The sequence below is a fragment of the Coturnix japonica genome, chromosome 18, assembly GCF_001577835.2.
Source record: "Coturnix japonica isolate 7356 chromosome 18, Coturnix japonica 2.1, whole genome shotgun sequence".
Taxonomy (NCBI): domain Eukaryota; kingdom Metazoa; phylum Chordata; class Aves; order Galliformes; family Phasianidae; genus Coturnix; species Coturnix japonica.
In genome coordinates, this window is record NC_029533.1 from 7,668,902 (window position 1) to 7,696,752 (window position 27,851).

The 27,851-nt window shown below is 45.4% G+C and overlaps 1 protein-coding gene across 9 annotated transcripts in view; it reads right to left on the minus strand.

The window, feature by feature from the left end:
• Positions 1-73: 73 nt before the first annotated feature.
• RAB11FIP4 (RAB11 family interacting protein 4) overlaps positions 74-27,851 on the minus strand; it is a 69,924-nt gene continuing 42,146 nt past the window's right edge. For 3 of the 9 annotated variants that reach the window (XM_015879655.2, XM_032448240.1, XM_032448236.1), the window contains 12 exons: positions 19,003-19,226; positions 16,424-16,615; positions 14,991-15,125; positions 13,915-13,950; positions 13,240-13,339; positions 12,755-12,858; positions 12,074-12,214; positions 11,440-11,521; positions 11,066-11,140; positions 10,444-10,602; positions 9,949-10,092; positions 74-8,189 (listed from right to left, as the gene is read on the minus strand). In XM_015879655.2, coding sequence (XP_015735141.1) covers positions 8,073-8,189; positions 9,949-10,092; positions 10,444-10,602; positions 11,066-11,140; positions 11,440-11,521; positions 12,074-12,214; positions 12,755-12,858; positions 13,240-13,339; positions 13,915-13,950; positions 14,991-15,125; positions 16,424-16,615; positions 19,003-19,226 — 1,509 coding nt within the window. In that variant the 3' untranslated portion in view covers positions 74-8,072. Of the gene's footprint in view, positions 8,190-9,948; positions 10,093-10,443; positions 10,603-11,065; positions 11,141-11,439; positions 11,522-12,073; positions 12,215-12,754; positions 12,859-13,239; positions 13,340-13,914; positions 13,951-14,990; positions 15,126-16,423; positions 16,616-19,002; positions 19,227-19,825; positions 19,883-20,585; positions 20,662-26,781; positions 26,903-27,851 lie in introns of those variants that run through there. The other 6 variants (XM_032448237.1, XM_032448239.1, XM_032448238.1 and 3 more) reach the window with 6 other exon arrangements.

Here is a 27,851-nt window from a genome sequence, read left to right on the forward strand (position 1 = left end):
GCGGACAGCTCTGCAGCCGTGCAGGGAAAGCAAACCGTCCCCGTGTGTTGTACGTTACAGCGAGGTGAAAGGATTCACGGAGCAGAGATGGCTTTATTGGCCCCATAAAGTACTTCAAGAAAATACAGGGAAAATAGCACAGTGCAACAGGACCGACAGCGCTTCGCGGGTGGTGTAAATTACAGAATGAAGTTACAAAGAAGCGTGTGCTGTTATTTTTCTGGCTGTTTCCTTCCTTCTGTAGCGATGGAGCAAATGGATTTTGCTCAGCTTCAAACCCGGCCGCCCTTCAAGTCAAAAATAAAACCCCTCTGAGGCGGCTCCACGGGCTGAGGATGCAGCGGATTCGGGTTAAAGATTTCGGCTCTCCGAGGAGGGAACATTGCATTCGATACATCACAATTCGGGATGGGGCCATCAGCAGACGCTGCTTTTTGTACCATTCCCTATCGGTGCTCATCACCGGCTGCTCCGTAAGACACAAGAGGGAACAATTCAATCATCTGACCATGCGGGGGGGGCAGCGCTCCGATGTTTTGCAGCAGAGCAGAGTTTACCCTGCAGCTGCTACACGGGAAAAGCTCCATCGCTCACGTCTAACACAGGTGGGTAAGGGACAATTTGCCATCAGGGTAAGAAACTCTGCCCCGTTACCTTCGTGCTTTTCACACGCTTCCAGCTGTGCAGACCCAGAGTCCTTCCTTAGGAAAAGCAGCCACAGGAGGCAGGAAGGGAAGCAGAAATCCAAAGTGTTTTACCCTAAGGAGGAGGATCTGTACATTGGCACTGCTGTTTGCTTTTTAATTGCAATAGTCAAAGTAAATCAATCACCCACTTCCACTAAAATAACCCCGGAACTGAAATGAACCTAAAATGGGCAACGCGTTCACAGGTTTTTGTCTGATGTCCATTTCAAATAATGTCTGATGTGAATAAAAACTACAAGCATGGAGGCAGGACCTTAACGCACAGCTGGGTGCTTTATTTCCAATGAACCAGAACTAACAAGCAGACAGAACTGGGCTCATGGTGACACCAGAACAACCCAGGGAGTGTGTGAGATGCTGCCGTGAAGATACAGCGCCCTGACAGCACGTGGCTGAGACAAAACAAAGAGCTGCTGGTTGTGTTCCATCCCGTTTGCTAAGGAATTTCAAACATGACCGCGTGCTTCTAAAAAAACCTGTAGAAAATGAGTATATTTTTACACCTCAGGCACATGAATACAAATCTGAGCTATTCTGTATATACAGACATTTACATGACGTGAAAATCTCAAATGAAGATCAAATGGAAAAAAAGAAAAAGCTTTTATAAAAAGTACCCAAAGCAGCAGATGAGATGTGTAGATACAGTGCATTGTAAATACAGTGCATTCTCACAACAGAGAAGTCAAAGGCACAAATACTACAATGTCTAACCATGCAGAAAATGGAAGTACGACCTGTGCAACAAAGCAAAACCAACAGCTCCCACAGGTGGGTTTACAGTCATTCTCAGAACATCACAGAACTGAAACATACCGTAAGTGCAACATTGGCTGTCCCGTAGCACGGTGAAGTGTTCACACCAAACCAAATCCTCCCTTCCAACTTCCTTTCTCCAAAGCCAGAATAATTCAACTAAGGATAAAGGATTAAATCAAACGGAGCTGACGTTGGGTGGTGTAACAGTCACTGCTCCAACTGCCTGGGTGGAAGAGTAACTGCAGCCCTCCTGCATCCATTTCTTACTGTGTATTGAATGTGTGTCTACCAGAGCAGTCCCTCCTCTGCCCTTGGCTGGGGCACAGTGGGCTTTGCAGAGGTTTGCCAGGGTGAATTTCACTCTGCTGAGAGCAGTGATGTGAAAGCTGACAGCTCCAATGTCACAGTTGCACCACTAACAACACCTACCTAAGAAACAAACACAGATCCTAGGGGTAGGTAACCAAAATATACCAAGGAAGTCCATGTTTATTAACGCTTTCTTCACTAGGCTAAAGTTGAAGTTAAAAACATTCTCTCCCTAATGATACGTTTCAACGTGTACTGCTCTCACAGCTGGAAAAAAAGTGTCAAGACCAAAACAACAAACCAAGGGAAAAAAAAGAAAGATGTGTAAGGAAGGCAATGAATGTAACACTGCCCCATCACCAATGGCTGCAGTCATCCAACCTGCTGATGTTTCAGTCTGAATGGGCAGCTGCATTATCTGAGTTATGCTTGCTAGGCCAAGCCAGTAGGTTTGTGCCTTGCAAACAAGGTACAATTACAGCCTGCCTTTGCTGTAAGCTAAGGGCAGCCACAAGAGCTCCTCTGTGGGAGCCACCAGTTCTTCCTTTTCCATTTCTTTTTATTTTTGTCCCCCAGCATAACAGAACTCTTCTCTCTCCTTCCTCCTTCTTCAGTGGTTATAGAAAACAAAGGGTGAGAGGCAGTAGGTGAGAATTTTCTCTACATCTTTTTAAAAGGACAAGCTACTCACAATGGGGGTTTCAAACCTCTTCTAGTCACTATATAATAAAAATCCCTAATAAATATAATCCACAGCTCAAGTTCCGCATTATTGTGTGCTAAACACACAAGCCTTTGGTTAAATTACTGAAAGATTTTGTTTGTAGTGCTCAGCTGAACCAACAGTGTCTCCTAAAACAGAGAATAACCACAGAAGTCCCAGCGAAGCCTCCCTCTGTGCAGAACAGAACCCTCATAAGGATTATAGGATTCCAACCAACACATGTACAAAGTTTCAATAAATGAGAAGAAACTCACACATGCTACACACTTCAACAGCAAACTGCCCTGGGATCAATGTCTTGGATTGAGAAATACTGAAAAAACGATCCCAAGGTGCTGCCAAGGAACAAGGTGCCAGCAGCTGCTGAGCAGTTCCTTGCCTTTGAAACCAGCTGCTGGCTACATAAGCAGTCATGCTTTCTTGGATATGTTCCTTAAGTACCAAACGACCTAACAAGAGTATGAATATTACTGCTTATGCCAGAACCAACACAGCTACGGCTTAGTTAAAGTTTGAGTCGGTTTTCACTGAAATCAATGTAAGTGAATGTAATCTGGTAAGTGTTGGATCAGCTGCTGCTTCCTTCCTTCCTTCCTTGGAAAACATCCCTCAGACCACACCACGCAGCTTAAGAAAACAACACTGTAGATTCACTGCCACTAAAGAAGAAAAGAAGTATTTACTTATGAATTCTAGTTCTTGGACTCATTGCATGCCATTAGCACTATGACCTAGAGACTGCTGAACAGCGACTGATGCAGGCCACAATCAAGGTTTACTTACATCTTCCAAACACTCAATTACTAAACAGATTAGGCAGTCTAAATACAGTAGGCCAAGACCCCTCCTGGAGAGTAGAACAGAGCCTTTCCGCAGTCAGACAGCAAGGTGTTTGCTGATACACCCATTAATTAATGACACTGCACTCAAGTGCCTACAGAGCTGGATGAGAAACATCTGAATTTCTCCCAGGACCACAAAAGGAAAGTTTTGGCAGCAAAAGTGTATGGATTGTTTTTGAGACATGCTACAAATCTCTGTATTGAAGGCTCCTTTAGAAACAGACTGGACGGTGACAGTTTGTCACTGTCACACTTCAAAACACAGCAAACAACTTGAGTCTTTATTACGAGTTACTAAAAAAGCTGAAAAATGCTCTGCTGTCAAGATAGTTTTGAATCAGCACCATGCTCAGAAACCAGGAGCTGAAGGCTGGTATTTGGAGTGGAGCAGCCAATATCAGCACACCCCAAAAGACCAAAAGTTTCAGGAACTTTTTAAGTGCAATTTTTGGAGGAGGTATTTTTCCACAGCAGCCTGTGTGTGTGATCAGCCCGGTGAAGCACTGCTCCTATCCAGGAGCAACTCGTTTCCTTTTTACCACCATACAAAAATACCTGCAGTGGTTTGCAATTAGTTTGATCAGAATATCGCTCAGCTTTTCAGAACCTACAGTACAAAGAGCTAAAGAGCAGACCAAGAGACAGTACCTCGGACTGTGTTTGCATCCCTGAGGGTTAAATGAGAAGCATGACTTTAACACAAGAAGTTTACTGCATTTGAGTATTGCTAGAATAAGATTATACCATATTTCTGTTTGAAATACTGACTGAAATATGCATTCTCTGGAAAACTGGTACCCAACCACTCTTCCCACTGCTCCAGTGACCCACCAAAGATGATCTCCCTTACTGCCAAGTTACCTTTATGTCATAGAATGTGATGACTGATTTTATAGGATGGAAAGGTTCTCCCAGGTTTGGCCTAGTGCCTGTAGTTACTGGTGAGCTATTATCAGACAGCTAAAAAATGCCATTGCCAACTAGTTATTTTTAGAGGTGGATACCGTAGAGGAAAACGTATCTGCCAAAGAAATGGATCTCCCACCTCCAACTCACGTTACTTGTGAAACACAGAAAGTGTCTGGATATGTATTTGAGAGCTAATTGAAAACAGCACCATGCCAACAGCCCCACAGGTATGGAATCGAAACTTCCTAATGCAGTACAACGAAGCTACAGACACCACCAATGTGGCGGTAAGAAACCTCTTCAAATGCCGACACTGCGGAGCAAGGAATGAACACCCTTAAATTCTGAATCAGCTGTGTGCAGAGCTGAGCAGAAGTCCTGCACATCTGTGGGAAATTCACTGCTGTGCACTCTCAGCTAACATGGCGTTCCCAGGATTGCAGCCATGCAGTGCTCAGTCACTATCAGTAGCCATTAACCTTTTACATATTTACCTGCCCAGAATCTTGGATATTACCACATTCATTTCTTCCACTCGAGCCCTTCAGCTCTGCAGGTTCAATGAAGCCAGCTGTGTGTGCTGCTTCCCAAGTGCTCAGCACAGCGTTCTGCAGACTAGTCCTAGTCCTCAACATTTGCTGACCCAACAAGAATGGGGTTTTAGATGATTAAAATTTTAAAGTTGAGTCCAGTTTACATCAAAATATTCAGGGGAAAAACATTCAGTCACCAGTCTGACCTGCAACAGCTTCACACGTGTAAATCCAGAGCAGGAGAGTGGGACAGACGTGTAACTTACCAAGCAGTAAGTCCCATTAGCAGGGCTGCTGGCTCACCCAGCCCTGCACAACACAGGACATGAGCAACAGCCACCCAACAACTGAAACAGTTCTCAGTGGCCTACAAGAAGAGCAAAGTCCTTGGCACAATTCACTAACAGCACCATGCAGATGGAGGCATCATCACTGAATATCAGGTGAAGAGTCCTCCTGGCAGGTATCTGTAGGCAGCACCAACCTGGTTTAACTCTGTCCTACCTGCTGGGTGGCACATCCAGAAGCAGCAGTGGTGGGAACAGGGTGTACTGTGGGGTGATCCACCTGTTTCTCCACACACAGAAGCTGCTGCAATTTAGCAGAGAACATTTTACACCGTTCCCAGCTGGTAAAGGGATAGTCCTTAAATCCCTTCCTTCAGATTACCCTGTAGCCTCAGGAATCCAGCCTTGAGACTTCTCTGTTTGATCAAGACTGTATCATTTCTCCCAGTGCACTGAAGTCCTACTGACTTCTTTGCTTCTGGGATGTTGCATCCCATGATTATTCCTCTGCTCCCTCTGGCTTTCCAGTTACTTTACACCTGCCTACTGCAGATACATAGAAACAAATTGCTTTTATTTTCTTGCCTTCAACAAAGCCTAATTTCAGTATCGCTCCCCCTCCCCTTCCCAACACTCCAGCAACGTCACTGAAGGCAAGAACACAAAAACCGCAGAAAAAAATATATATATTTACACCCATAACTGAATACATAGATGTATTCAAATTCAGCAAAAATGTATCACATATACACACCAAGATACATCAAGAGAATACTAGGGGCAAGGCTGCCCAGGGCAAGATATACAAGGAAAAGCACAGCCACTGCTACTGTAACATTCTCCTGGGGAGTGTATTCAATAGAGGAAACATCTCCAGGCATTGGGCAGAGCCAGATCACTATTAGGAAGGGCCTATTTTTGTGTGCCAGCCGGCATCAATCGCAAAGAATTCTGAAGTGGGAAATTTTTACCTTAAAAAAAAAGCACACGGAATAAAAATTGCTTAAGTATCCAATTATCAGACAATTCCATAAGCTTCTTTTATATAAGCCACGTTATTAATTACAAGGGTCCTAGCCCTACAGTACAGAGATTCAGCACAGGAAAACACAGGCACATGCTGAAGCCCATCCCTACTTAAGGCAGCAATTAAGCAGACGCTCAATTTTAAAGCTTTATGTCCTGTCCCACTGACTTCTATGAGCAGTCACAGTACATGTTTAAAGTTAAGCACTCACACAACTGCTCGTGTAAATCAGATCACATTCCCTACTCAGAGCTCCAGACAAGCACGTGTGTCCTCAGTCTGGATTGACAGCTTTTGCAAGACCAAGCTCTTCTATCTTTTACTGCCCTAGAAGTAAAAGCCACTTCACATGAGACTTCCCCTATCGCCGCGTTAGGACCCAGGTTGCCTTTCCCACAGCTTGTCCACAAAATGTCAGTCTCCGAGGAATGCAGTGTCTGATGGTAGGAAAGCAACTTAACACATATTGTATTATTTTCTTAGAACTGAAATACGCTCCTTCTGTGGAATATCTAAAATTACAAAGATACAGGATTGCAGAATTCATCTGAACAGCCCATGTGCTACCCACACTGCAGAAGGAAAGAACTGGAGAAGGACAGGCTCAAGCAGTGAGCAATGGACAAAAAGCTGGACATGGGTCAGTAGCAGAAGGTCGACTGTACAACAGTGGGTAGGGCCACATCCAAAGAGGGATGGCCAGCAAGGTGAGGGAGGTGACTGTCCCCCTCTGCTCTGCCCCTGAGGCCCCATCTGGCATATGGTGACCAGCACAAGATGTGGTGCTGTTATGAGTGTGTCCAGAGAAGGCCACGAAGATGAGAGGGCTGAATCACCTCTCCTGTAAAGGATCAATAAAGGAGCTGAGCTTGTGCAGCGTGGAGAAGAAAAGGTTCCAGGGAAACCTCACTTCAGCATTCCAGTATATAAAAGGAGCTTATAAATAAGAGGGAGATCCATTTTTTACAGTCTGATAAAAACGACAAAGGGGAATGATTTTGAAAAGCAGGAGAGGAAGATTCAAGTTTGCTGTTCAGAGGAAATCCTTTACTTAGAGGGTGGAGAAGCAGGAGAACAAGCCTGCCTTGAGAAGCAGTGGATGCCCCATCCCTGGAGGCATTCAAGGCCAGGCTGGCCTGATCTAGTAGGTGGGTGGTACGATCTGTACAAGCTTTAAAGTCCCTTCCAACTCCTGCCATTCTACAATGAACCCCTGAAAATAGGGGAATAGAGTTGAAAAGATTCCTAGACTCAGTGCTACAGGAACCCTGGCATAAAATATACACATGTGCACACACACACTAAAGAGTGGGTTGGCTCAAAGCATCCCAAAGCAGAGTGATCATCTATAGAAAGCACTTGGTGCTGACAGTGGCAAACAGATGGATGGTGATTTTACAGATAGCAATAATTCAACAATGTCTTCCACTTCTTTCTGTTTACCTTATGTCTTTCCTTTTCCACTGATGTTCTTTTCCTGGATGTTGTTTAAGCAATAAAGCTTAATTGAACAGGAAATTACACAGTCAGCACCGGTTAGGAACTGAACCTGGGTATAATGTTTGCTTTGTGGTACCCAAATTCCTGGAAGAACAAAAGAACAAATCTTGCTCCTAAAGTCAGGCTCACATCCATATGTGTCCACTGTCTTTCTTCCACCTTTACAACTAGAGGTAGAGTCATTTTATCCAGTATCTAAAACAGCATAATCCAGTTATATTGTTATTACATTAATATACAGTATCTATCTTGACACAGGTAATTGAAAGTGCAAGGAAGTCTAACCAAGCCAATTCGATGACAAATAACAGTGTACCAAATGTCATATAAACACACCCGCGCACCCACACTCACATGTAGTGTATATATATATATATATATTTATAGATTAATTTACAGTATCAGAGTGTTGTTTAGATCCAGTGGCATGTGTAGAAATATAGGGCAGTTGCTGCTTTTCCTTTTTGTATTCTCTTCAATTCTTTATTTCCAAGATAGAGGGGTTGTGATCTAGGATTGCCAGAATGATCTTGTCCATATATTGTCGTAATCTGTAATTGATCTCTTCCTGTTCTTTAAGGGCTTCCATGAGCTGAAACACAACATTTCAGTTACTCTTGCAGAACAGTTTACAAAACAAAATGAATTCAGACAGGTAAGAGACAATCACCTGCCAAGATCACCAATTACCTCATGCAGCATGAGCCCCCAGCCTCCTCCCTTTATCTCTGTTAGGAAGGATCTGCACATTAAAGACCTTTATTATTTAGGAAGGCGGTGAATGGTCACCACCAAGAATCCTTTGCAGCTCATCTGAAATAGAAATTCCACACCTAACACAGCAATCCTTCCTGCACCCACACCTTGGACAAACTTCCTCATCTCAGTGCAAGAACTTCATGGTGCTCAATTTTTACAAAACTTTTTAGATTTCAGTAGATTTGCACACAAACCTGCTGAACAGAACACGTGTTACATAATAGGAACAATACAGATATTCCCTCTGTATCATATGCATATTCTCTTAAGAAAAAAAAAACAAAAAAACAAAAAACAAACCAAGAAGCCCCCTAGCTGTGTATACTCAAGAAAAATCTATATTCTATAGTTCTATAATTATAGTTCTACATATTCTGTAGTTCTATATTCTGCATTCAAAACATACTGTCTTCCACTAGACCTCCGAGCCGTGAAAAACCCTTTAATCCCTCCAAAGATGAAGACAGGTTGCTTTGTTGCCCAGAAGTGTCAAAGCTCCAGATCCCCCTAAAGCTCATGTGATCTGCGTGTCTATTTCCATAAGCCTTCAGAGAAGTCTCACTCTCAACCTGCAGCCTCTTACCTTCATTTCAATTATATAGGAAAAAGAAAACAATGAGAAAGATATGCACTGTTCTGTGAGGTTTACTAAGGCTGGGTCACAGCTGCAAGGCACGCTGCTCCTTTAGAGGGTGGTGCTCTCTGGTATTCTCTGCATGAGCCAAAGACAGGAAATTCCAAAAGAAAAATGAAGATCCATTTCAACGACAGCAAAAACCCAACTTGCATTCATTCAAGTAGAGTTCTATGATTAAACAGCCTTTCTTCACGCTGCCCTGGTTCAGCAAGAAATTTGAGTATGTAATTCACTTTAAGAGACTGTACAGGGGCTAATGGTCATTCAGATAACACACTGAATAAAAAGGTTTGTCTCAAAACTCCTCTTAAAGAAGATGAGGGAAAGTTCTGCCCAGAAGAAGCAATTCATAGAATTAAGCAATTCCTTTTAAACTCTTTTATCCCTAACCTGTCTTTAGGAACTTGCACATATCTGTTGGCCTGATCTCATGACCTATCCTGCAGCCTAAAGATGTTGTACCAGTTTGATTCATCCCACATGCAAATGGTCCCCTACAACACTCTTCAGAGCATTACCAGATTATCACTTGCACACTGCCTACCTTCTGCAAGAATCCAGCTCTGCTACAGAGCAAATTTAGATGTGAAAGGTCGTTACTGAAGTAACTTAGAACTAAATCCAGAACAGAAAATAAAAATTCAATTAAATAGCTGTAGCAATTTCTGTAAGAAATTAATGCTGTAATAGCACAATATCCTGCAAGATAGAAGATGTTAAAATAAATCCACTGTAAAATAGTTCACTGAGATTCTATTTCCAGTTTTAAGACAAAAAGTTATGTTAAAAGCAATGCCCAGAACCACTGTTTAATTGAAATTGATTTTCTAACTTTCTTGAACTCCTAACAAAGCAGATTTTCATTTGTCAGCTTCAGTTAAATCAGCCTTGACAGTTAATTACATTGAAAAATCCAGATTTTTGGATGCAGAACTTGATGAAGAAAGTGTATTACCTCATCTCTTGATGCGGAGTCAATCTCAGCAGCCAGTGACTGAGCTTTTGTTTGTGTTGCAAAGAGATTTTTAGCTTCATAAATACTCAGACTAAGAATCTGTCCATTAAGATCATCATTTTGGTCACGAAGTTTCTGATTCTCCTGTTTAAGGATGAAAAAACTGCTTTTAAGTTTTTTCTACATGGATTCATTGAAAAAAAAAAGTCAGCTGGTGTGGATGAAGTACAGTAAGGCTGCAAGTTAGCAAACAGCTCTTAACAGTGAGAGTCATCCCCTCCTGAACTGCAGGTGTTTCCTAGGTACGCAACAAGTTAAAACTTAATTATAAGTTCTAGACAAATGTAAGGCACATCTTAAGCTAAAGTAGAAGTGAGTGGGGATACAGACACCTTAAGCAGCATACTGGCACATGCAGCTATAGGAATTTCTCTGAGCAGTCCTGCACAGTTCATTTGGACTCACCCACAGACTGTGAGGCCCTTCCCTGCTCACCTGCTTCAGCCGTTTTATTTCATGCTCCATTTCCACCTCTCTGGTTTTAGCATTGAATTCACTCACGCTGGATGAGGAACTTCTCCCGCGTCCAGGACGCTCACATTCCAGCTTGTAGAGCTGCAAGTGCTCCAGTTCTTTTCGCAAGTCTTCAATAAGCTGCAGACAGGCAAGGAAACATGTCTCTCCAGCCTCTGCATAACCAAACCTCCCTGGCAGCTCTGTGCTGCACCTTTGCACTGTGACAAAGGACAGACACTCATACAACAGAGCCTCCTGCCTTCTGTGGAAGGGCAAGACACCTGAACTGCTTCAGAGGTGGAAAAACTTTGATGTCTAAGAGGCATAATTCTTCTTTCAGTCTTAGCATAGCAAATCTTACAGCATGAATTCAAGGCTTCCAGTTCTCAAAGAGTTGTAAACCCTTTGAGATCATCATTTATTAGGTACCCTTGCAACACTCATTACCCTGTGGGTATCCCTGTCAGAGATGCTCAATCCTACAACACCTTCACCAGATGTTGTATTTTCAGTGTTCATCTTGCATGCCTATACTTTTTCAGAGGAGCTTTCATGCAGATAAGGTGCAATTGCCTGGTCTTACAACCTTCCTCATACCTACCTCCTGTGTGGCTTCCCTCTCTTTGTTGAATTCCAGTCTGTTCTGTCGCAGTTTGTCCATCATGCGTTGCCTTTCCTGGAATAAATGGAGTACTTTTACAGCTAGTTTGCAAGTGCACAAGCCAGCCTCAGCTTTTCAACACAAGTCTATAGACACATCTATCTCTGCTACACCTACATGACCTGTCATGCATCTCAGAGCACCCCTAATACTAAAGGTAACCAGTGCTCCAACTCCAATAACATTCTTGTTCAGGGAAGGACAGTAATAAAACCTGAGCCAACCACTGTACGAGTTTGCCTTTACACAAATCAAGCTGCTGTCAAATTGCACTTGACATCAAAGACAGGATCCACACTCAGGACTTTTGTTACCTCATCTAATCTCTCTGTTTGTGATTTCAGCCGCATGACGGTGCTTTTCAGCTCACCATTTTCTTCTTCCAGTTGCTGAACCCTGTGTCAATAACAGAAGTTTCAGAGAAAAACGTCTCTTCAAGAATGCAGACATGCAAAGCAGCGTGATCTAAAAGAACCATTTCACTTGTACTTGATAGAAAGACTATACAGAGAAACTCTGCCTAAACTTAGCATTCTTATCACTGTTGTGTGCTTTTCTTGTTTATTTTTAAGGCCAAGAACACTACACTGACCCTCAGATTCTTAAATTCAATTACAACGTGTCAAAAAAAAAAAAAAAAAAAGAAAAAAAAATCAATTGTGAATAAATGAATACAGAGATAAGTGCCTGGTACAGCTGGCCACAATTCTCCTTGAATCCACGCCAAATAACCAGCTAAGCTGTCTACATGGGCCATGTGGATTAAAGCATTAATGTAAAACATCCTCTATGCTTTTGGACATTAGACATGCAACTGCACAGCCACTCTGTGGAACTTCAAACCTGTAACCATCTGTGCACTGTCTGGGTGTGAACAGCCCACATTTATATGCAGTGGAAGAGAACAAATTTGTACACTGTTCTGGGTGGCATCAAGTTGTTTGTTACCTTGTATTCAGCAGTTCAATTTCAGTGCCTTTCTCTTTTTCATACTTGCTGTAAGCTTCTCGATGTCTCTTTATCTCTTCTTCCAGGTTTTGTTCTGCTGACGTCTCTTGGTCTTTCAATAGCTCTTCCAGCTCATGAACTCTAAGGAAGCCAGCTCTCATTTCAGTAACAGTTTCACACATTTTTAAAACGAAATAACGTGTGCAACTTCACTGCCTGCTTTCCTTCTCGCTCTTCTATTCCATTCTACTCTACATTCTCTCTCAACACTTGACCTCTCCTGAAAGTTCTCTTGGTGTTCAATCTTCCCAACACATGCAGAGTGTAGCAGTACCCACCCACCCCCTCAGCAATAACTAGACTTCCATTCTACGTGGATTAAAACAACAACAAAACAGCCACAACAGAAAAACAACCATGGTAACCCCTTTTATTACAAACATTCTAAGTTCTCAGTATAGTAACGGTACTAAGAAATTTGTTTAGGAGGTATCTGCTTGCTGAAAATTTAGTAAGGCAGTCCAGTTCCACACTTGGACTTCTCACATGAAGCCTTATCTTGTTTTGTTCAGTCAGTTCTAAGGCAGAAAACTTGGTTGTATTTCACTGAGATGTTCTTTGCCCTCAACTTTGTTCTGGTTCTGCTGTGACACAAAAAGGACTGGTTCCATGATTCATTACCTGTGAACTAACTGCGTATTCTCTTGTTTCAGTTTGCTCTTCAGATCCCCATTAGTCAGGTTATCATTTTCCAATTCTGTAACCTTTTTTTCTAGGTATGTTACCTGGAAGAGAAGGAAGTAGAAAAGAAGAACTGAGAGTCTGAATCTCTTTTCACACCTCTTCACTGTTTCTAATAAACATTTTGCTAACAAAGCCCCTTTGAAGAGACTATTTTCCTGCAAAGATGGTGGCAAAATTAAGCTTGAAGGTAATCAGTGCAACGACACAGTAAAGAAGTACAAATACAATGGCTCCAGATCTGTACATTCACAGTTCTTGCATTTTTCTGAAGCAGAGTTTTACTATTAATGGAATATCTTAAGACATTTTGAATGAACTACTTCAGAGCACTCACTGCGAGCAACAGAGCTTCATCAGTTGACTTGTGTCTCGAGCAGGATTTGCTTTAGGTACATTTAATTGCAATGCACACAGCTTCTCACCTTTTCAGTTATATCATTGTCACAGGAGTCTATACTATCTCTGAACAGGTCTTCTGTGCTGCCATTACTGCTGCTGAAGTTGCTATTGTGGAAGAGCTGCCTGAAAGATCACAAGGATAATTCTTTTACTTGACAAGGAGAGAGGAAAGAGTCTATGTGCTGCCTTACAGCCCCGTTTTGCACTTTGCACAGATTTCAGCACCAGATGTTCAGTCATCTCAGTGACAATTACCTCTGCTTAAGCACAAGCCTTAAAAAGGACTGGTAACTAAACAAAATCATACTGAGAACAGCTAACGACGTTAGTTGCAGGGTGTGAGATGTCCATTGGTTTCAATAGGATCCATCAACAGCATTAGCAGTTTTTAAATTTCCTAGGTTCACTCACACTACATACCAAGGTGTATTTGCTTTGTATAGCTGGGCCTACAGAACCGCAGTCTAAAGGAAAAAAACATTAGTGTTCTTATTAGAGCTCTTCTCACTTCGGGGGCCTGCTCCAGAACTAACAGTGACTTCTGTGTTCTATAATATCACTACAAGCCTCTTCTCTCGAAAATGCATCTTGGCACATTTTTGTTTTCCTAAATTTATTCCTCCTCTCCCTCCGCTGCTTGCTATTGAATTGTTAAAGTAGATTCCACAAGTACTCAGAAAACAGTTGAAGATGCTTACCTTCCAAAAGCTGTGCTTGATATTTTCCTGTTAGGGCTACAAGGATACAGAAGCAATGATACAGGAATTAAACACTGAATTCAATAGCCATCAAATAAATCTCAGTTTAAGCTCAGACCAAACAATGAAACATAACATTGGCATTTTTCAAGAAGTCAAAAAGAAAGAAGATTTTGTGAACAATATCCTCAAACAACTTGATCATGGACTGCAGTTACTGACAGCGTGAAGATGAGCAGAGCCACAAGTTACTGCAATCGTTAATAAGTCAATTGGTGAGGACTGTTACATTTAGCAGAGATTTGTGAATGAAGTTAAGATTAGAAATATCACAAAGGGACACTGAGTTAGTGGTGGACATTTATGTGGGATTCCCAAATTTCAGATGATCTTATGAACAGATAGCTTGTCCTTTACCATTATACGTCCCAGTTCAGCACAAGGACTGAGATGTTTCCAATTTTTGCAGTTTCCTTTTAGAGCCAAAGACCACTTATCATCCAAAGGATGGATTGCATTCCAGACAAGAAGATTAGAACCATATAAACCCATCTGGAGAGGCAAATATCTAGCTGCCTCTTGACAAGATGCCATGTCTCTGGGCACACTCAGCTGTACCAAAGCACCACTTTCTTCCAGACACATATATACAACTCTGCTCATAAAACTACCAAAGATCTAGTCAGGCACAGTCTGAGCTTGAGCAGACTACTTGCTAGGGCAGGAATACTGTTCAGATCAAGTACTATGCTACTGTGTCAAGAGAAGAAGCAGTGCACTGTGCCATGGACTACAAAGACAGGCAGGGTTTACATTTAGTTTCTAGGGGGAGCTAGAAGCCCATCAAATGATTTCCTTTGAAAGCCTTAACTAATGGTAGTTCTGTGTGCCCAGCACAGCTCAGAATTGGTTGGAGTGACAGGGATAGAAATGTAAGGACAGCTTATAAGAGCAAGAAAATGTGTAAGATGGAATGGAACACAAGGAAAGAACGGGCTCTTTCTTCCTCTCTACCCGGCATTAACTAGTTCTTATTCAAGGGAACACTGCTAGAAGCACTGCAGTAGGCTGCTTACCTGTTTGCTTTCAAGTTTTTCAGCCTGGCTTCCAAATCGTTGAGTAGATTAATCTTTTTGCAGCACTGTGAGCAGTAAACATCCAGTAACTCGCTGTTATAAACATGCCTCATTTTTCGGGGAGTTTGGCCAGCACTGTTTGCAGGAAAGGAGAGATATTACTGGCTATAGTAACCAACTCACAACAGGTTTTCCTCCTGACTGTGTGTCAGAACCACAGACAAGGGACTTGGGAAGCCATCTCTCACCACAGCTCATTTACCTTAGAGGTAACAATGAGGAATGCTAGTTTAAGGCTAAGCCTACCTGCCTGAGCTGAGTCTCTACAGAGTACATATTCTGGGCATCAGTGGAGAGAATTAGTTTGGGCAATAGGAAGAATAGCACAAGACGCACAGAGCCCATGTGATGCACATAGCAAAAGCTGCTACATTTATGTTTCACCTCAGCAATATCCCCTCTCATATCCTGCCCATCTTCCCCCTGTCTGGCATGCAACCTGAAGAGTCCTTTCTCTAAGAGAAAGGCAGGAAGATGAAAAACAGCAGTTGGTCAGGAAGAAGTGACACAAAAGGAGAAGTGTGAAGCAGACATAGGTAAAAAGAAGAAAATAAACTCAAATTAAAAGAAAGTAATCATGACACGAAATGCATAGAGCCTCAGGAATGAGAATGGAAAGGACTGCATAAACCTGAGAGATGAAGAAAGTAAGTCATCACCATGAAAGTGCAGCAGAGAGGGGTGCTGGCTCTGCATGCATGACCAAGGTGATAAGGTTGGATTGCAGAAGTCCTTGAAACAGAGGGTAGCATGCAGGGGTTGCATGTGGAACAGTGGGATGGAGTGAGCTTGTTCTGTGTCAGCAATGAAGCATGAGATCTTCACATGCTTTTGATTCAAGCAGACAAATCCTGGAAAGTCTCCGTGCTTGTTTCTTCACCAACTCTGTTCACCCATTTCCTTGCATGGGGAAGGATTTTTAAGCCTTTTAAAGTCTTGTTTCAAATCAACCTGTCTGTATGTGGAACTTCATCTTACAGGATAACATGAAAGATTTGTGGTATTAGAACTCTAGCAAGAAACAACTCTCACAGATTTCTCCACTGCACCAGGGTTAATTTAAAGCATTAAGCTGGTTTCTGACTTGCAGCAAGTAACTTCCAGTATTAACCCTTAACTGTGATACCTCCTGCCTGCAATAGAAAGAAAACTATGCAAGCAGGAAAGCATATTATTTATTATATATAAAGCAGTTATTTGCCACAGCTCTGATTAACACGTGTAGTCTGCTCACTGGAAGGCAGAAAATGAACTGATAATATTTTCCTTTTGAGGCAAGTTTACATAACCACTGGAAATTGCAGTACGGTCACTCAATCTCAAAAGGAGAATAAAAATGTTTTTACAATGTTTGTTAATGAATAAGGAGCAACCTGGAAGATACAGATGAGCCAAGGTCAGAGTAGGCGTTGGTTCTGGTCTCATCATCAGGACAGGGGCTACTGGGAGTAAAATCCACATCATCTCCTTCCCCATAGTCTTCAAACTGCTCTTCATTACTGATCAGAGAGGTGGTGGAATAAGTGGAGAGGTCAGATGCTGCAGAAGGGTTGTGAGGACTTGCCCTGAAACAAGAGGTCGAAACATCTGCAAGGCCATCTTTGACGGCATCTCACCTCATATGGAATGTTGCACCTTTTCAGTTTGTCCCCTCACTCCACCTTTTAAACAGGTTACAAATTCAAATGACAAACACATCTGATATGCATTGAGAAGCTACAAACAAGATACCTGTGAGATGGGTTTGGATCAGCACCAATCACCGCACTGAACAGTGCAGCTCAGCAACTTTCAGCCATTGCTTCCATGTGGCAGTGAAGACTTTGCTTATAGGACTCTGTCTGAAGGTAAGAACTATGCAAACATCTCTAAAATGCACAAGCTAGTGACAGGGATGTGTACAAGACTGAGGCAGTGACTGCATTCCTTAACCAGTTTCCCAGTAACCCTCATAAGCCTTTTCCCCACCACCCATGAGCTCCAGCCACTCTCTTTTGTGTGGCCAGAACCAAACTTCAGCTCACCACGTGCCAGATGATCTGGGATATGATAATCACTAAGACCACAGATGTAATCTGAGGATATGTGTCTTTCAAAGGAGATATGGACCACAAGAGAAGGCTGCTTTATGACCACTAGTACCTAATGTTGTGCCAAACAGGCAGGGAACAGCCCTACAACCAACAGAGCAAGAGCAGATGAAGGTGCACAGCTCAGCAGAGCCAGGCACAGTGGCAGCCCTGACGGATGCAACTGGCTGTGGTAGCTGAGCCAGGCTCCAGATGGACTTGGGGGAGATAGCATGCACCAAAGATGGCTGATACACAAACATGACCAGTGGTCAGTCATCTTGCTCCGGAAACAAACAGCCTGGAGCCTCCTTGCACAGCAGCAGGCTGCACAACAGGATCTGCCCCAGGGCTGCCTGTCAGGCTTACTCCTCAAGGGTGAGAGATTCCCTACCCACAACAGATACTCAGTGACTTCTAGCCAGCCTCCTGAAACTTGACTTTCTGCAAGACTGACATTTTATTGCTTATGGCTTGCTAACTTGCCATATGATTTGAGTGATATAAAGGACTAATTGTACACATAATCTTTCAGACAAACTGTTAGCCAGCATATTCCTTCTAAACCTCATGACTCAATGGGAAACTCTCCTTAACAGTTTTGTCTGACTCTGTTCTCTATTTATCTGTGACTTTGTTGTCACAAATCCTAAGTCATGTAAGTTTTGCTTCTTCTCTCCAATGAGTGACATATAACCTTATCTGTACCAACCCCTGAGGACAAAACAAGATTTTAGTAGCCACATAATAACTTTTAGGAGTTCCCAAACCCCCTAGATGGAGGGGGCAGGATGCACAACATTGCATCCCCATACATAAGAGCCTGAATTATACGGTTTGAAGGCAAGATACTTATTCCATAAGTAATATAGCTAATGGCTATCACTATGATGACAGGTGCTTAGAAGAACCAGGAGTCACAAGGCAAGGAGAAAAGTTCGATGAAGAACTGACAAAAAACCTGAATTAGCCTAATAAAGTATCTGAGACTGCTAAGGCAAGCGAGAGAAGGCCAGATGCCAGCTAGCTGAAAAACACTGGAGAGCAGGAATGAGGCTGCACAGAGACCATCTGAAGTGACCAGAAAAGAAGACAAGTGAGGAAAACTCAAGAGGAACAAACCAAGATGACAAGTCAAAAGCAAGGAAGAAATTGCAGAGGCTTACAGAGCAGACCCAGCTGAGCTCTGTCCTGCTCTACTGCATTAACACAGCAAAGTGTTTGGGTCCCTTCCCCTTCAACCCAGGTTTTACCAGCATTCTCCAGGTACGCACCTGTAAAGAGTCAAGTTAGAATTACTGAGACACTCCTGTGTTAACAGCAAACTATGGTTATGGACGCACATGCCAGGACACCCTGTGTTAAACACAAATTACTGCCACACACTAATGGCCACATAAAATTAGAAACATGCAGAATTAACTTGGTACATGGAGCTGCAAAGCAAATCAGCAGTGCCCATATCTTCAGATAATTACACATACAAAAAGCTAAAGCAATATTCCTCATGTCGTGCTGCTCTGTGAAAAGTCTTTTAACTCCTGCACACAAAGGGCACAGGGACACAGAAGGTTCTAAGTTTTGGGTGAAGCCAATAAGGTGATTCTTTCTGAAAAGGGACAACCCAAAATTTTCACTTCTACACACAAAACTTAAGTCCTACAGGTGTCCACAGAACATGTCAGAAGCCAGGGATGAGGCTGTCCAGGAATGGATCAGACATCTACCGCCCTTATATTTTAAATTGATATCCAATTTCTAAATGCTTCAGGCATCCTCAGCCTCCCCAAGCAGGAAGCAGCCAAATAAGAGCTTCTTCCTCCTGGGTCCTTTCACATACACCTCAGAAAAGAGGGCTGCCATGGGGCAAAGCCACCACTCACTTGTCATCATGCAGAAACAGCACACCAAGCATGCCATCCTTCTCCTCGCTCCGACACACATCAGAGGCCTCTGAGCTCTGGGCACTCTCAATAGCACTGTCCATGTCAGATTCATGGTGAACCTCCTGCTGTGCTAGAGTCATTGTGTCCTCATCGGGAAAGAGCTCCGACTCGCTGTAGATGCCTTCGCTGTCCAAGTAGGCGCAGTCCTGGATTTCACCACCCTAGCAAAAGAAGAATAAGAAGTCATTTAGTATCATTTTGATGGTTTTTTAATCTAGAAAGAGGTATCCTTTGTAAGAAGATTATCGCAGGACCAGCTCTCAGCCACTTCATGTGTTAATATGATCAACTGAACAGAAGCAAACCAGGTAAGTACAACAGCTTACTCTGTTTTTGATGCTGGGCAAAAATCTATATGACAGCAGTTAAAAACAATTATGGTAAGCCCTGGCGGCAATCAGAGATTTCAGAGAGCTGGGGAGAAAACAAAAAGCTTCAAAGCCATCTGTTCTTGCTTCCTGGAACCACATCCTCATTGAGTATCAACTAAACTAAGGCGTCGCTCTTCTCACTGTATCACTTCCCTGTCGTTGCTCATCCCCTCCCTCCCATTCACAATAATAAAGGCAAGCTGCTTTCTGCACCTTGAGAGACAAACAAACAAAAAAATTATTTGATGACAAAGTAAAGCCAAGATTTCACTGTCCTTTTTTTGCCACTTGGGAACACAATACTGCCTTGGCAGTTCCCATCCAGTGACACAAAAGCTACCTGAGGTCCCACATACTGCCCTGATCCAGAGCTCTGCTTTCAGGCTCACCTGCAAGACACACAGGCAGCTTTGCCTCTGAACTGCTGCCAGCAAGCAAAGACAACCACCTACTTAAAGCAGAGTTTACTGGCACACGTAACAAAGCATTTCATTCTGGAACACTCCACCCTTTGGTCCCTCAGCCCTCCTGCCCAGAGCACTGCAGCCCCGCACTGCTGTGTGCCACGGCTGCTCCTTCTGCACTCACCTGCCTTCCAGGCATCCACTGCTGCCCAGGACACTCCTCTGCTTTTGCAGAACCAAAGATATTCAATGCCAATGAGAGCAATTTCTCCTTAGCGGCTTTTCCATCTCAACATAAGAGCCAACCAGAAGCTGCAGCTCTCAGATATGTACAAACTGCTATCAGAAATGCAGGCCTCGCTTTCCATTTTCTCCTAAAATATTTATATGCCCCCTATATAAATCCTAGCACACTGACCTTTGTGATACTCCAGCAGTGTCCAGGAGTGTTTGTGTACTCTAACATTTCTTCTTTGTGCCTCACAGCCGCAGAGCTCCCACTTCTCTTAAAACATTTAATGCAATTAGGCTCTGTCTGCCATTACAGAATTGCACCAGCTGGCAAAAGCCGGATCCAAGCTGGGAAAAGAGGCACCCAGCACACAGTGGTTCTGTGAAGCATGAGCTTGCAAATCAGGGCAGGAAAGAAGAAAAGAACTCAGCACAGCCCTACCCCCCAATTAGCATCTCTTTTGAGAGGTCCTGGAGAAGTCTCTGCTTAAGCAGCACAGCACACAGATCTCACCGGTACTGAAGAAGCTCACACAAGGAAGTAAAGGCCGAGTTCTGTGTGGATAACACCATGCTTTTTTCTAATAATGGCATCCTAGGTGTTCTCAACCCACGTGTTACTGACTAATGCTGGGAGATATTTACACGCGTGTAATTGTTCAGTGAACGCAGTTTCTCACAGCAGCCCAGTTTCAGTTCTGCTTTACAGACCACACCTAAAGGATCTGAACTCAAGACAAAGACTGAGTGCACTGCTCTCCATTTGCTCCTCCACAATTAGGCACCTACAGTACTTCACGTACCAATTTAGAGCTTGGCAAGAACAAGCAGTATTCAGGCAGTCCTGAAAGAGCTAGCTGAGCCCCAAGCATTGTGTTAGAGATTAGGAGACACTTCTGTCCTGAGTCACTTGTTTTCAGTGCACATGCGTGACCCAAAACCAGAGCGAGAAAGAAAGGGGTTCTGATGCCCTGCCTGTGAATCACTGCTGCTCTGTGCAGCACCCTCCTGTGTGGGCTGAGTTAAGAGAGATGAAGTTGCTGCTTATGGTCTTGGAATATTCACATTAAAAATATGCTGAGTCCAAACGGTAGCAACACAACGTAGCTGAGAGTAGCAATAAGCACGGAGTACTTAGCACTTTATCCAGCCGGCTGCTTAAGATATCTTCAAGTGCTTCGCAGGCAGCGGGCCAGGCTTGTGTAGCAACTGTTGAATATTCAGCAACAGTTTGCTCTATAGGAGCACCTGCTGCCCGGAGATCCGAGGCCACTTCACAGGAACTAATGAATTCCCTTCCTTGAGAGAGGCAATTGTGTGGCTGCATTGCAGACAGATGAGCAGGCACAGTCTGCCTTCACACAGCCACCCCAAACAGAAGCAGGAGCCAGAGATTCCCATGCACTGCTTCTCATCTGTGGGGCAGGAGGGGGCACCGATGCCCAGTGGGCACGGCACAGCTCAGCCTTACCCGCAGCAACCCGGCAAGGCTTTCCCAGGTTGGAAGCAATCCATGCAGCAGGCACACAGTGCAGCTGGGAGCTGTAACTCAGCTGACAGGCTGTGTGACACACTCACATCAATACCTTCACGTTGAAGAGCAGTCCCACTTAAAATTCACTCCCACCACAGCCCAATCACCAGCACTGCTGACACTTCCACAGCTTCAAAGTATTCCAGAGGGAGCAAGGAAGGCAAGATGATCCGAGTGTCTCACCATCAGGCAATGCAATCAGCAGGAGCCAGCACCACCGCATACAGCATCTGAACAAGGTCCCTCAGAAGGATCCTGCCCCTGACCTGTGCCCATCAGAAAGTTGAACCCATCAGCAGCAGGAGAGATGGAAGCCTGAGCTCCTGGGATCCCTGCACCCTACACTCCCATTCCTCCTCAGCAGAAGTGGGAAGAGGTACACACAGCATCATACCAGGCTTGGGGGGTCTCAGATCAAACAGTACTTACTGTTGTACAGCCAGCACAGAGGAAATGCAGGCACTCACCTTTCTTCAAGCAGCCACTGCACTCAAGTTGTCCCCTAATTACTGGGTGATGAAGAAGGGCGTGAAGCATTTCTAACCCATGCGTTCTAGAAACACACCACTCCCATATAAACGTTGGTACGTTTACACCACGTGAGATATAAAACTTTTTAAGGCACACATTCTTCCCTTGACGTATCTCTTTTTCAGTTGTCAGACAGGTGTGGAGATGCCCACCCATCCTTTGATCTAACTGAATAGGAGGAAACTGTCAGAAGAAGACACAGAAGCGCTGCCTCTGTGCCCAGGAGAAGGAGCATGTGGCTGCAGCCCTGCCATGCTTTGCAGCCTTCACACAGCTTCCCAGGGCAGCATGGTGGGGAGCAACAGTGCAAACTGCTTCCATCTCCTGCTGCAGCATGGGAAGGGCACCATGTGTCTCCAAATAGCTGAGTTTAAAATCTCCAAGGGCTCACAGTGACTGAGCAGAGTGTTTTTTACTAAGCTACTCGAATAAGAAGCTATTTGAGGGCCACAAATTAGGTTGCTGATCGTGTTGCTACTCTAGTCTGATGTTTGAAGCTCCATTTAAGGCAAAGCTTCGCACACTCCCGCTGCAGCTGCTTTGTGGGCAAGTTTATCCCTGAGATCCAAAGTCCCACCAGGGCAACATGCTGGAGAGCCCCCAAGGAGGGACACACTCTGGACATGCTGCACTCCACATAATATTTGCATCTCACACAAACATGCGATGCAATTCAAGGACAGCAGGTTTGGATGAAGGGCCCAAGTCTCAGCCCCTGGGCTACTGATGCTGAACCGCTTGAGCAGAGGTTCTGAAAGGCTGCTCTGTACCGGCTGGGAGCTGATGGGCCTTTTCCAAGGAGGAATTGCAGGCTGGAGCCAGCCCGGGAGCAGCAGGAGCAGGAATGTTTACACTCCGCTACCTGTCACTGTAATTGGCAGTAATGGACATGCCAGACCTCATCACACACAGGGGCTACATTCAAACACTCCTTTTTCACAGGTCATCGCTTATGCTCTGGAAGCTTTAACATTAAAAGACTTTAGCAGACAGCTAATTTGATCCTCTAAGGAAACCAATAAAAAGAAAGGCTCTTTCCCAGCACTTTGAAGCTGCATCTCATCACTCCCCCGGCTGCTTCTGGCTGCTGGGCTATTGTATGCTCACCAGTTGTCACTGCAGGCTCAAAGCAGGGAACAACTGTTTGCAGAAGGAGAAAACATCCCAGCCTGCAGCGTAAGGATGGGGTCAGCACAGCAGCCAGTTCAGGACAAAACCCACCGGGCCATTTGGCACCTTGCTCCAATATCCATCAGGGCCACTCCTAGTCTGGACTGCGGGACAGCTTCCATTCCCTTTCATGTACCCATCAAAAGAAATGCCAAGTGGCCTCATGCTGACTTGCTGTTAAGGATGCCACAAGCATCAATTAGAAGCTCCTTAGGAAATCCTTTCTCCAAGCACAGGAACTAAACCTAATCACCCGAAGAAGTGTCTGTAACATCTAGGGCACAAAATGTTGGCTGTGCAAAGCTGTCAGCCCCATGGAGCCACAGCCACCCAGCACAGCCCACCCCTGTACCCACTGACCTGGGGCAGGGGACCCAAGAGAGGCAGCAGGAGCTGAAACACACTCAGCTCAGTATCATCTCTATGCAAAGCAGCGCCAGCCTTTGGTTTGAAGGGCACAGATATACAGCTAAAACGGGTGTTTCGTGGTATTTGCCCCAAAAGCTGCATAGCAGGTTAGGTGTGACAGCCTCCTGAGAAGCTGTGGCCCTGAGATGATCTCATCATAAAGCAATGATGAGAGAAGACAGAGAATGTCCCACTGTGATTTGGGACCGTGTCCTTGGACTGACATTTGGGTCTGCCCCATTCACGTGCTGTTTTAGTGCCAGTGCTGCTACCAGCAGGACACAGCCAACAACAGCATTTACCAGCATGTTGGCCAGTGATGAAAGTAGAGGCTGCTGTGCCCAGTGCACCCCACAGCCAACCACAGGCCCAGTGTCACAACAGCCCTCACTCACATGCACGAAGCACAGAGCTGAAGCTCCCAGCCTGGATGCGCTGTATGGACCAGCCTGCAGAACGGGGCTGAGCAGCTCCACTCGTGTTATTTCAAAACAGTCCTGCAAGTGGACACTTGTGCTGTGTTAAAGAGAGCAGGAGGCTGCTCACAAAGAAGCGTCTTTATTTTAAGCCTCTTAGTACAAGCACAGCCCAGGCACTCACTCTGTACTTCAGTTTAATTACCCATGGCCGTGAGTTACAGGATACCCTTCCCAGTCACTGTTTGCAGTCAGGAGGCAGCTGAGCCCACGCCATAGCTTGTTGTCCTTGACAAGCCTCAAGGTCACCTCGTTGGGTGCTGGATAAACAGCAAAACCTTGCATCATTGCTGCCTGCAGGTGCTGCGGGCAGAGCTCCATGCACAGCACTGGGCTGTGGGCAGGGGAAAGCCCTCCAGGAGCAGCACGAAGCATGCTGTGACATAGTGATAACTCTGCCCATGTCTGAGCTCTTAACAGCAGCCCTGGTCAAACCCCAGAGAGCTGGGGAACTTCAGCATGTACTCCCATATTACTGTAAGCGTGACCTGCAGGAAATAAAGACATTTTAAGATAAATAAAGGAAACAAGATTTTTGCCTCATACCATGTATTTCTATCTTCCTACCCAAGAGGGACAGATTACACTACGGTCTATAAAGATGAGGAACATAATCCAGATCCCAAAGGGTGGAGAAACATCCCAAGTTCCATAGCACAGAAAGAAATCCAGCCATGCTTGATAATAAGTAGTTTATTCTGGCAAACAGAGGGAAAGCAATAAGGATGTGGCTTTGCTCTGGTTTATATGGAAGCACTTCCCAGAGCTCATTGGTCAGTCTGAAAACACACAAGCCTACAAAACTAGTTCCCTTTCTGCTTAGGAAACACCGCAGTAGTGCTGAAATGCAGATCTTTGTGAGCAGGAAGAGCTCCAGGACCCGAGCAGCCCTTCAGCAGCTGAGCAAAGCAAAGAGGAGGCTTTGCTGCAGGAAGAACTGGAATTGCAGCCTTCACACAGCAAAGCTTGTAAGTACTGCACTTTGAAAGAGTGCAGCCTCCCCATCTGTGTCCAAAAGGGTTTGTTTTATTGTTACTAAAAGACTTCCTTTCTTACAGCAAAGTGAATAAACTGTATCTGTAGACGGGCTTCCCTTTATAAGCTCTCTAAGTCTGCCAACCACAACACAGAGCTCAAAACATGACAAAGACAAGTTAAGATCCCAGTGAACTCCAGCCCTTTCAGCAGGCTGCTTTTTCATTTCTATGATAAAATAAAAAAACAAAAAACCCCACCATGGTTAATCGTGAAGTTTGCAGCCAGGCACAAGCAGGAGTTATTTCTACCCTTGAATCTGCATAGACAAAACAAACAGGGATCGAGCAGAAACTGTTTGTAACAACATTCATCTGCACACCACAAATGGGATTCCAAGCAGAGACACATCCAGAGATGCCCTGCTATACACAGCCCTCCAGCTGCAGCACTGCGCCCCAGGCTCAGCTCTGCTGTCAGAAGTGCCCACAGAATGCACCTTATATTCAGTGTAGACTTCAACCTAAATGGTGGCCAGGAGACCAACAAGAACTCAATTACTGTGCTACACTTCAGTCTAAGGGATCAAGGTACCCAAACACAGTGAGGGAGCACTTGGACACTGAAGCCCAGCTCACAGCACAGCAGCCCCCCATGAGTTTTACAGCCACTTAGAACATTTCACCAGAACACTGAAAGAACGGATAAAGGTGTGTTCCCACAGGGAACCATGCTGGTTAATCAATAACTAAGGCAAAGCTATTCCATTCCTCTCCTGTGCTGGAAGGGAAGTGTTCTGCTTTACACTTCTGTATATGGCTGAGATCCCCACAATGCAGGACCATCCCACAGCTTCACAGGGGCAGCTGCCACCCACGGCAACTCTTCCAGTGGCAAAGATACAGGAAACCCACTGAAAGGGGCTATAAAGCTGCTTAAACCTCCCACATCCAGCAGCAGGAACAGCTCAGGCTCCTCTCTGTTCAAGCCGGCGCTACTAAACAGCCATAAGAAATCCCACCATCTCCCACTGTACGAATAACATTTCACGGTACCAAATGTCCGGTGACAACACCACACTGCTCCCCCAGCACAGGAAGGGCCATTGGCAGAAAGTCCTTCGTATTGCCGATGAGACCACGCTTCATTTCTTCTTGTTGGCAGCCAAGAAACCATTAGGGAAAGGCAGCCCGGCCCCATTGGCACAGCAACCCCACACCGGGCAGGAGAAGGACTATATATAGTATATTAAACAGGAGCAGCAACAGTAATACATCGAACGGGACTGCAAGATCCGCATTATGCCGGCACAGGGGCTGGAATCCAGGTAGCACAGCCCACACCCAGCAGCGTTCTCCCACTCATCTCCCTTAACGTCAGCCGGGTAACACGAGTTATCTCCCAGCCAATGCTGCCGGTGCCCACGGACCCGGCCGCCCACCTACCGCACTCGGCTGTTTTTCCGGCCGTACCGGCAGCCGCAGCTCGGCAACGCAACCGCTCCGCCCGCCCTCGGCACCGGCACAGCGCGGCCGCTCCTCTCCCGCAGCGCCGGGAGCCAGGACGGCCGCTCCCCCCGCACACCCGCAGACCCCGCGGCACCGCCGCGTCCTCACCCGCCCGAGGATCCGCCGCCCGAATTTGCCCGCACCGAGACACCGAGGGACCGAGGTGAAGCGCCGTGGCGCCACCCACCCCGAGTAGGGAGGACCCGCAACAGTTGGCAGCTCCGCCCCGCGTTGCTGAGCGACGTGGGGGGATCAATGCAGTGCACGGAGCATGGGATCAGTGCAGTGCACGGAGCATCGGATCAATGCAGTGCACGGAGCATGGGATCAATGCAGTGCACGGAGCATGGGATCAATGCAGTGCACGGAGCATGGATCAGTGCGTGCACGGAGCAGCGATCAATGCAGGCACGGAGCATGGGATCAATGCAGTGCACGGGAGCATCGGATCAGTTGCAAGTGCACGGAGCATGGATCAATGCAGTGCACGGCAGCATGCGGATCAGTGCAGGTGGGCGCACGGGGAGCCATGAGGCGATCAAATGGGACTAGTGGCGCGGAGCATCGGGAGATCCAATGCAGTGCACGGAGCATGGGATCAATGCAGTGCACGGAGCAGCCTCAGCTCCAGCCCCACGAACAAAGCCCCATGTGCCCGCAGAGCCCAGCTCTGCTCGTCAGGAAGCAGCTCTCCATGCTGCACACTGCGGGTCAGAGCACGGGGCTGCTCTCCCTGTGATCCCCATTAACGTTAATAAGAGCAGAGTTCTTGCTGGTGCGCTGCCGTCCCGGCTGTGGCTGCAGGCTGCAGATCAAACAGCAGGGTCGTGCTGAGGGCTCACAGCAGCAGGGAGAGCACTGCAGGCAGGGCAGGATGGCTGAGGGCCCAACAGTGTCAGTTCCTTGGGCCTGTAACAAAGCTGGACATAACTACAGCATGCAATTATAGTCTAAGGACATTTTAGGGGGTGTTCCATTGGTCTCTAGAGATGAGGCTGCACTGTGGCTGCCTAATGAGACGCTTGGAAAGGCTCTGGCTCTCTGCAACAACCATGGATGAGAAATGAAGAGGAGGACAGACAGCAGAGATAACACCTCCAAAATGGGGATCGCTGCTGTCTGCATCATTAGGCTGCTCAGATCAAGCTCTGATGGTGCCTCATAACAGCAGCTGTTAA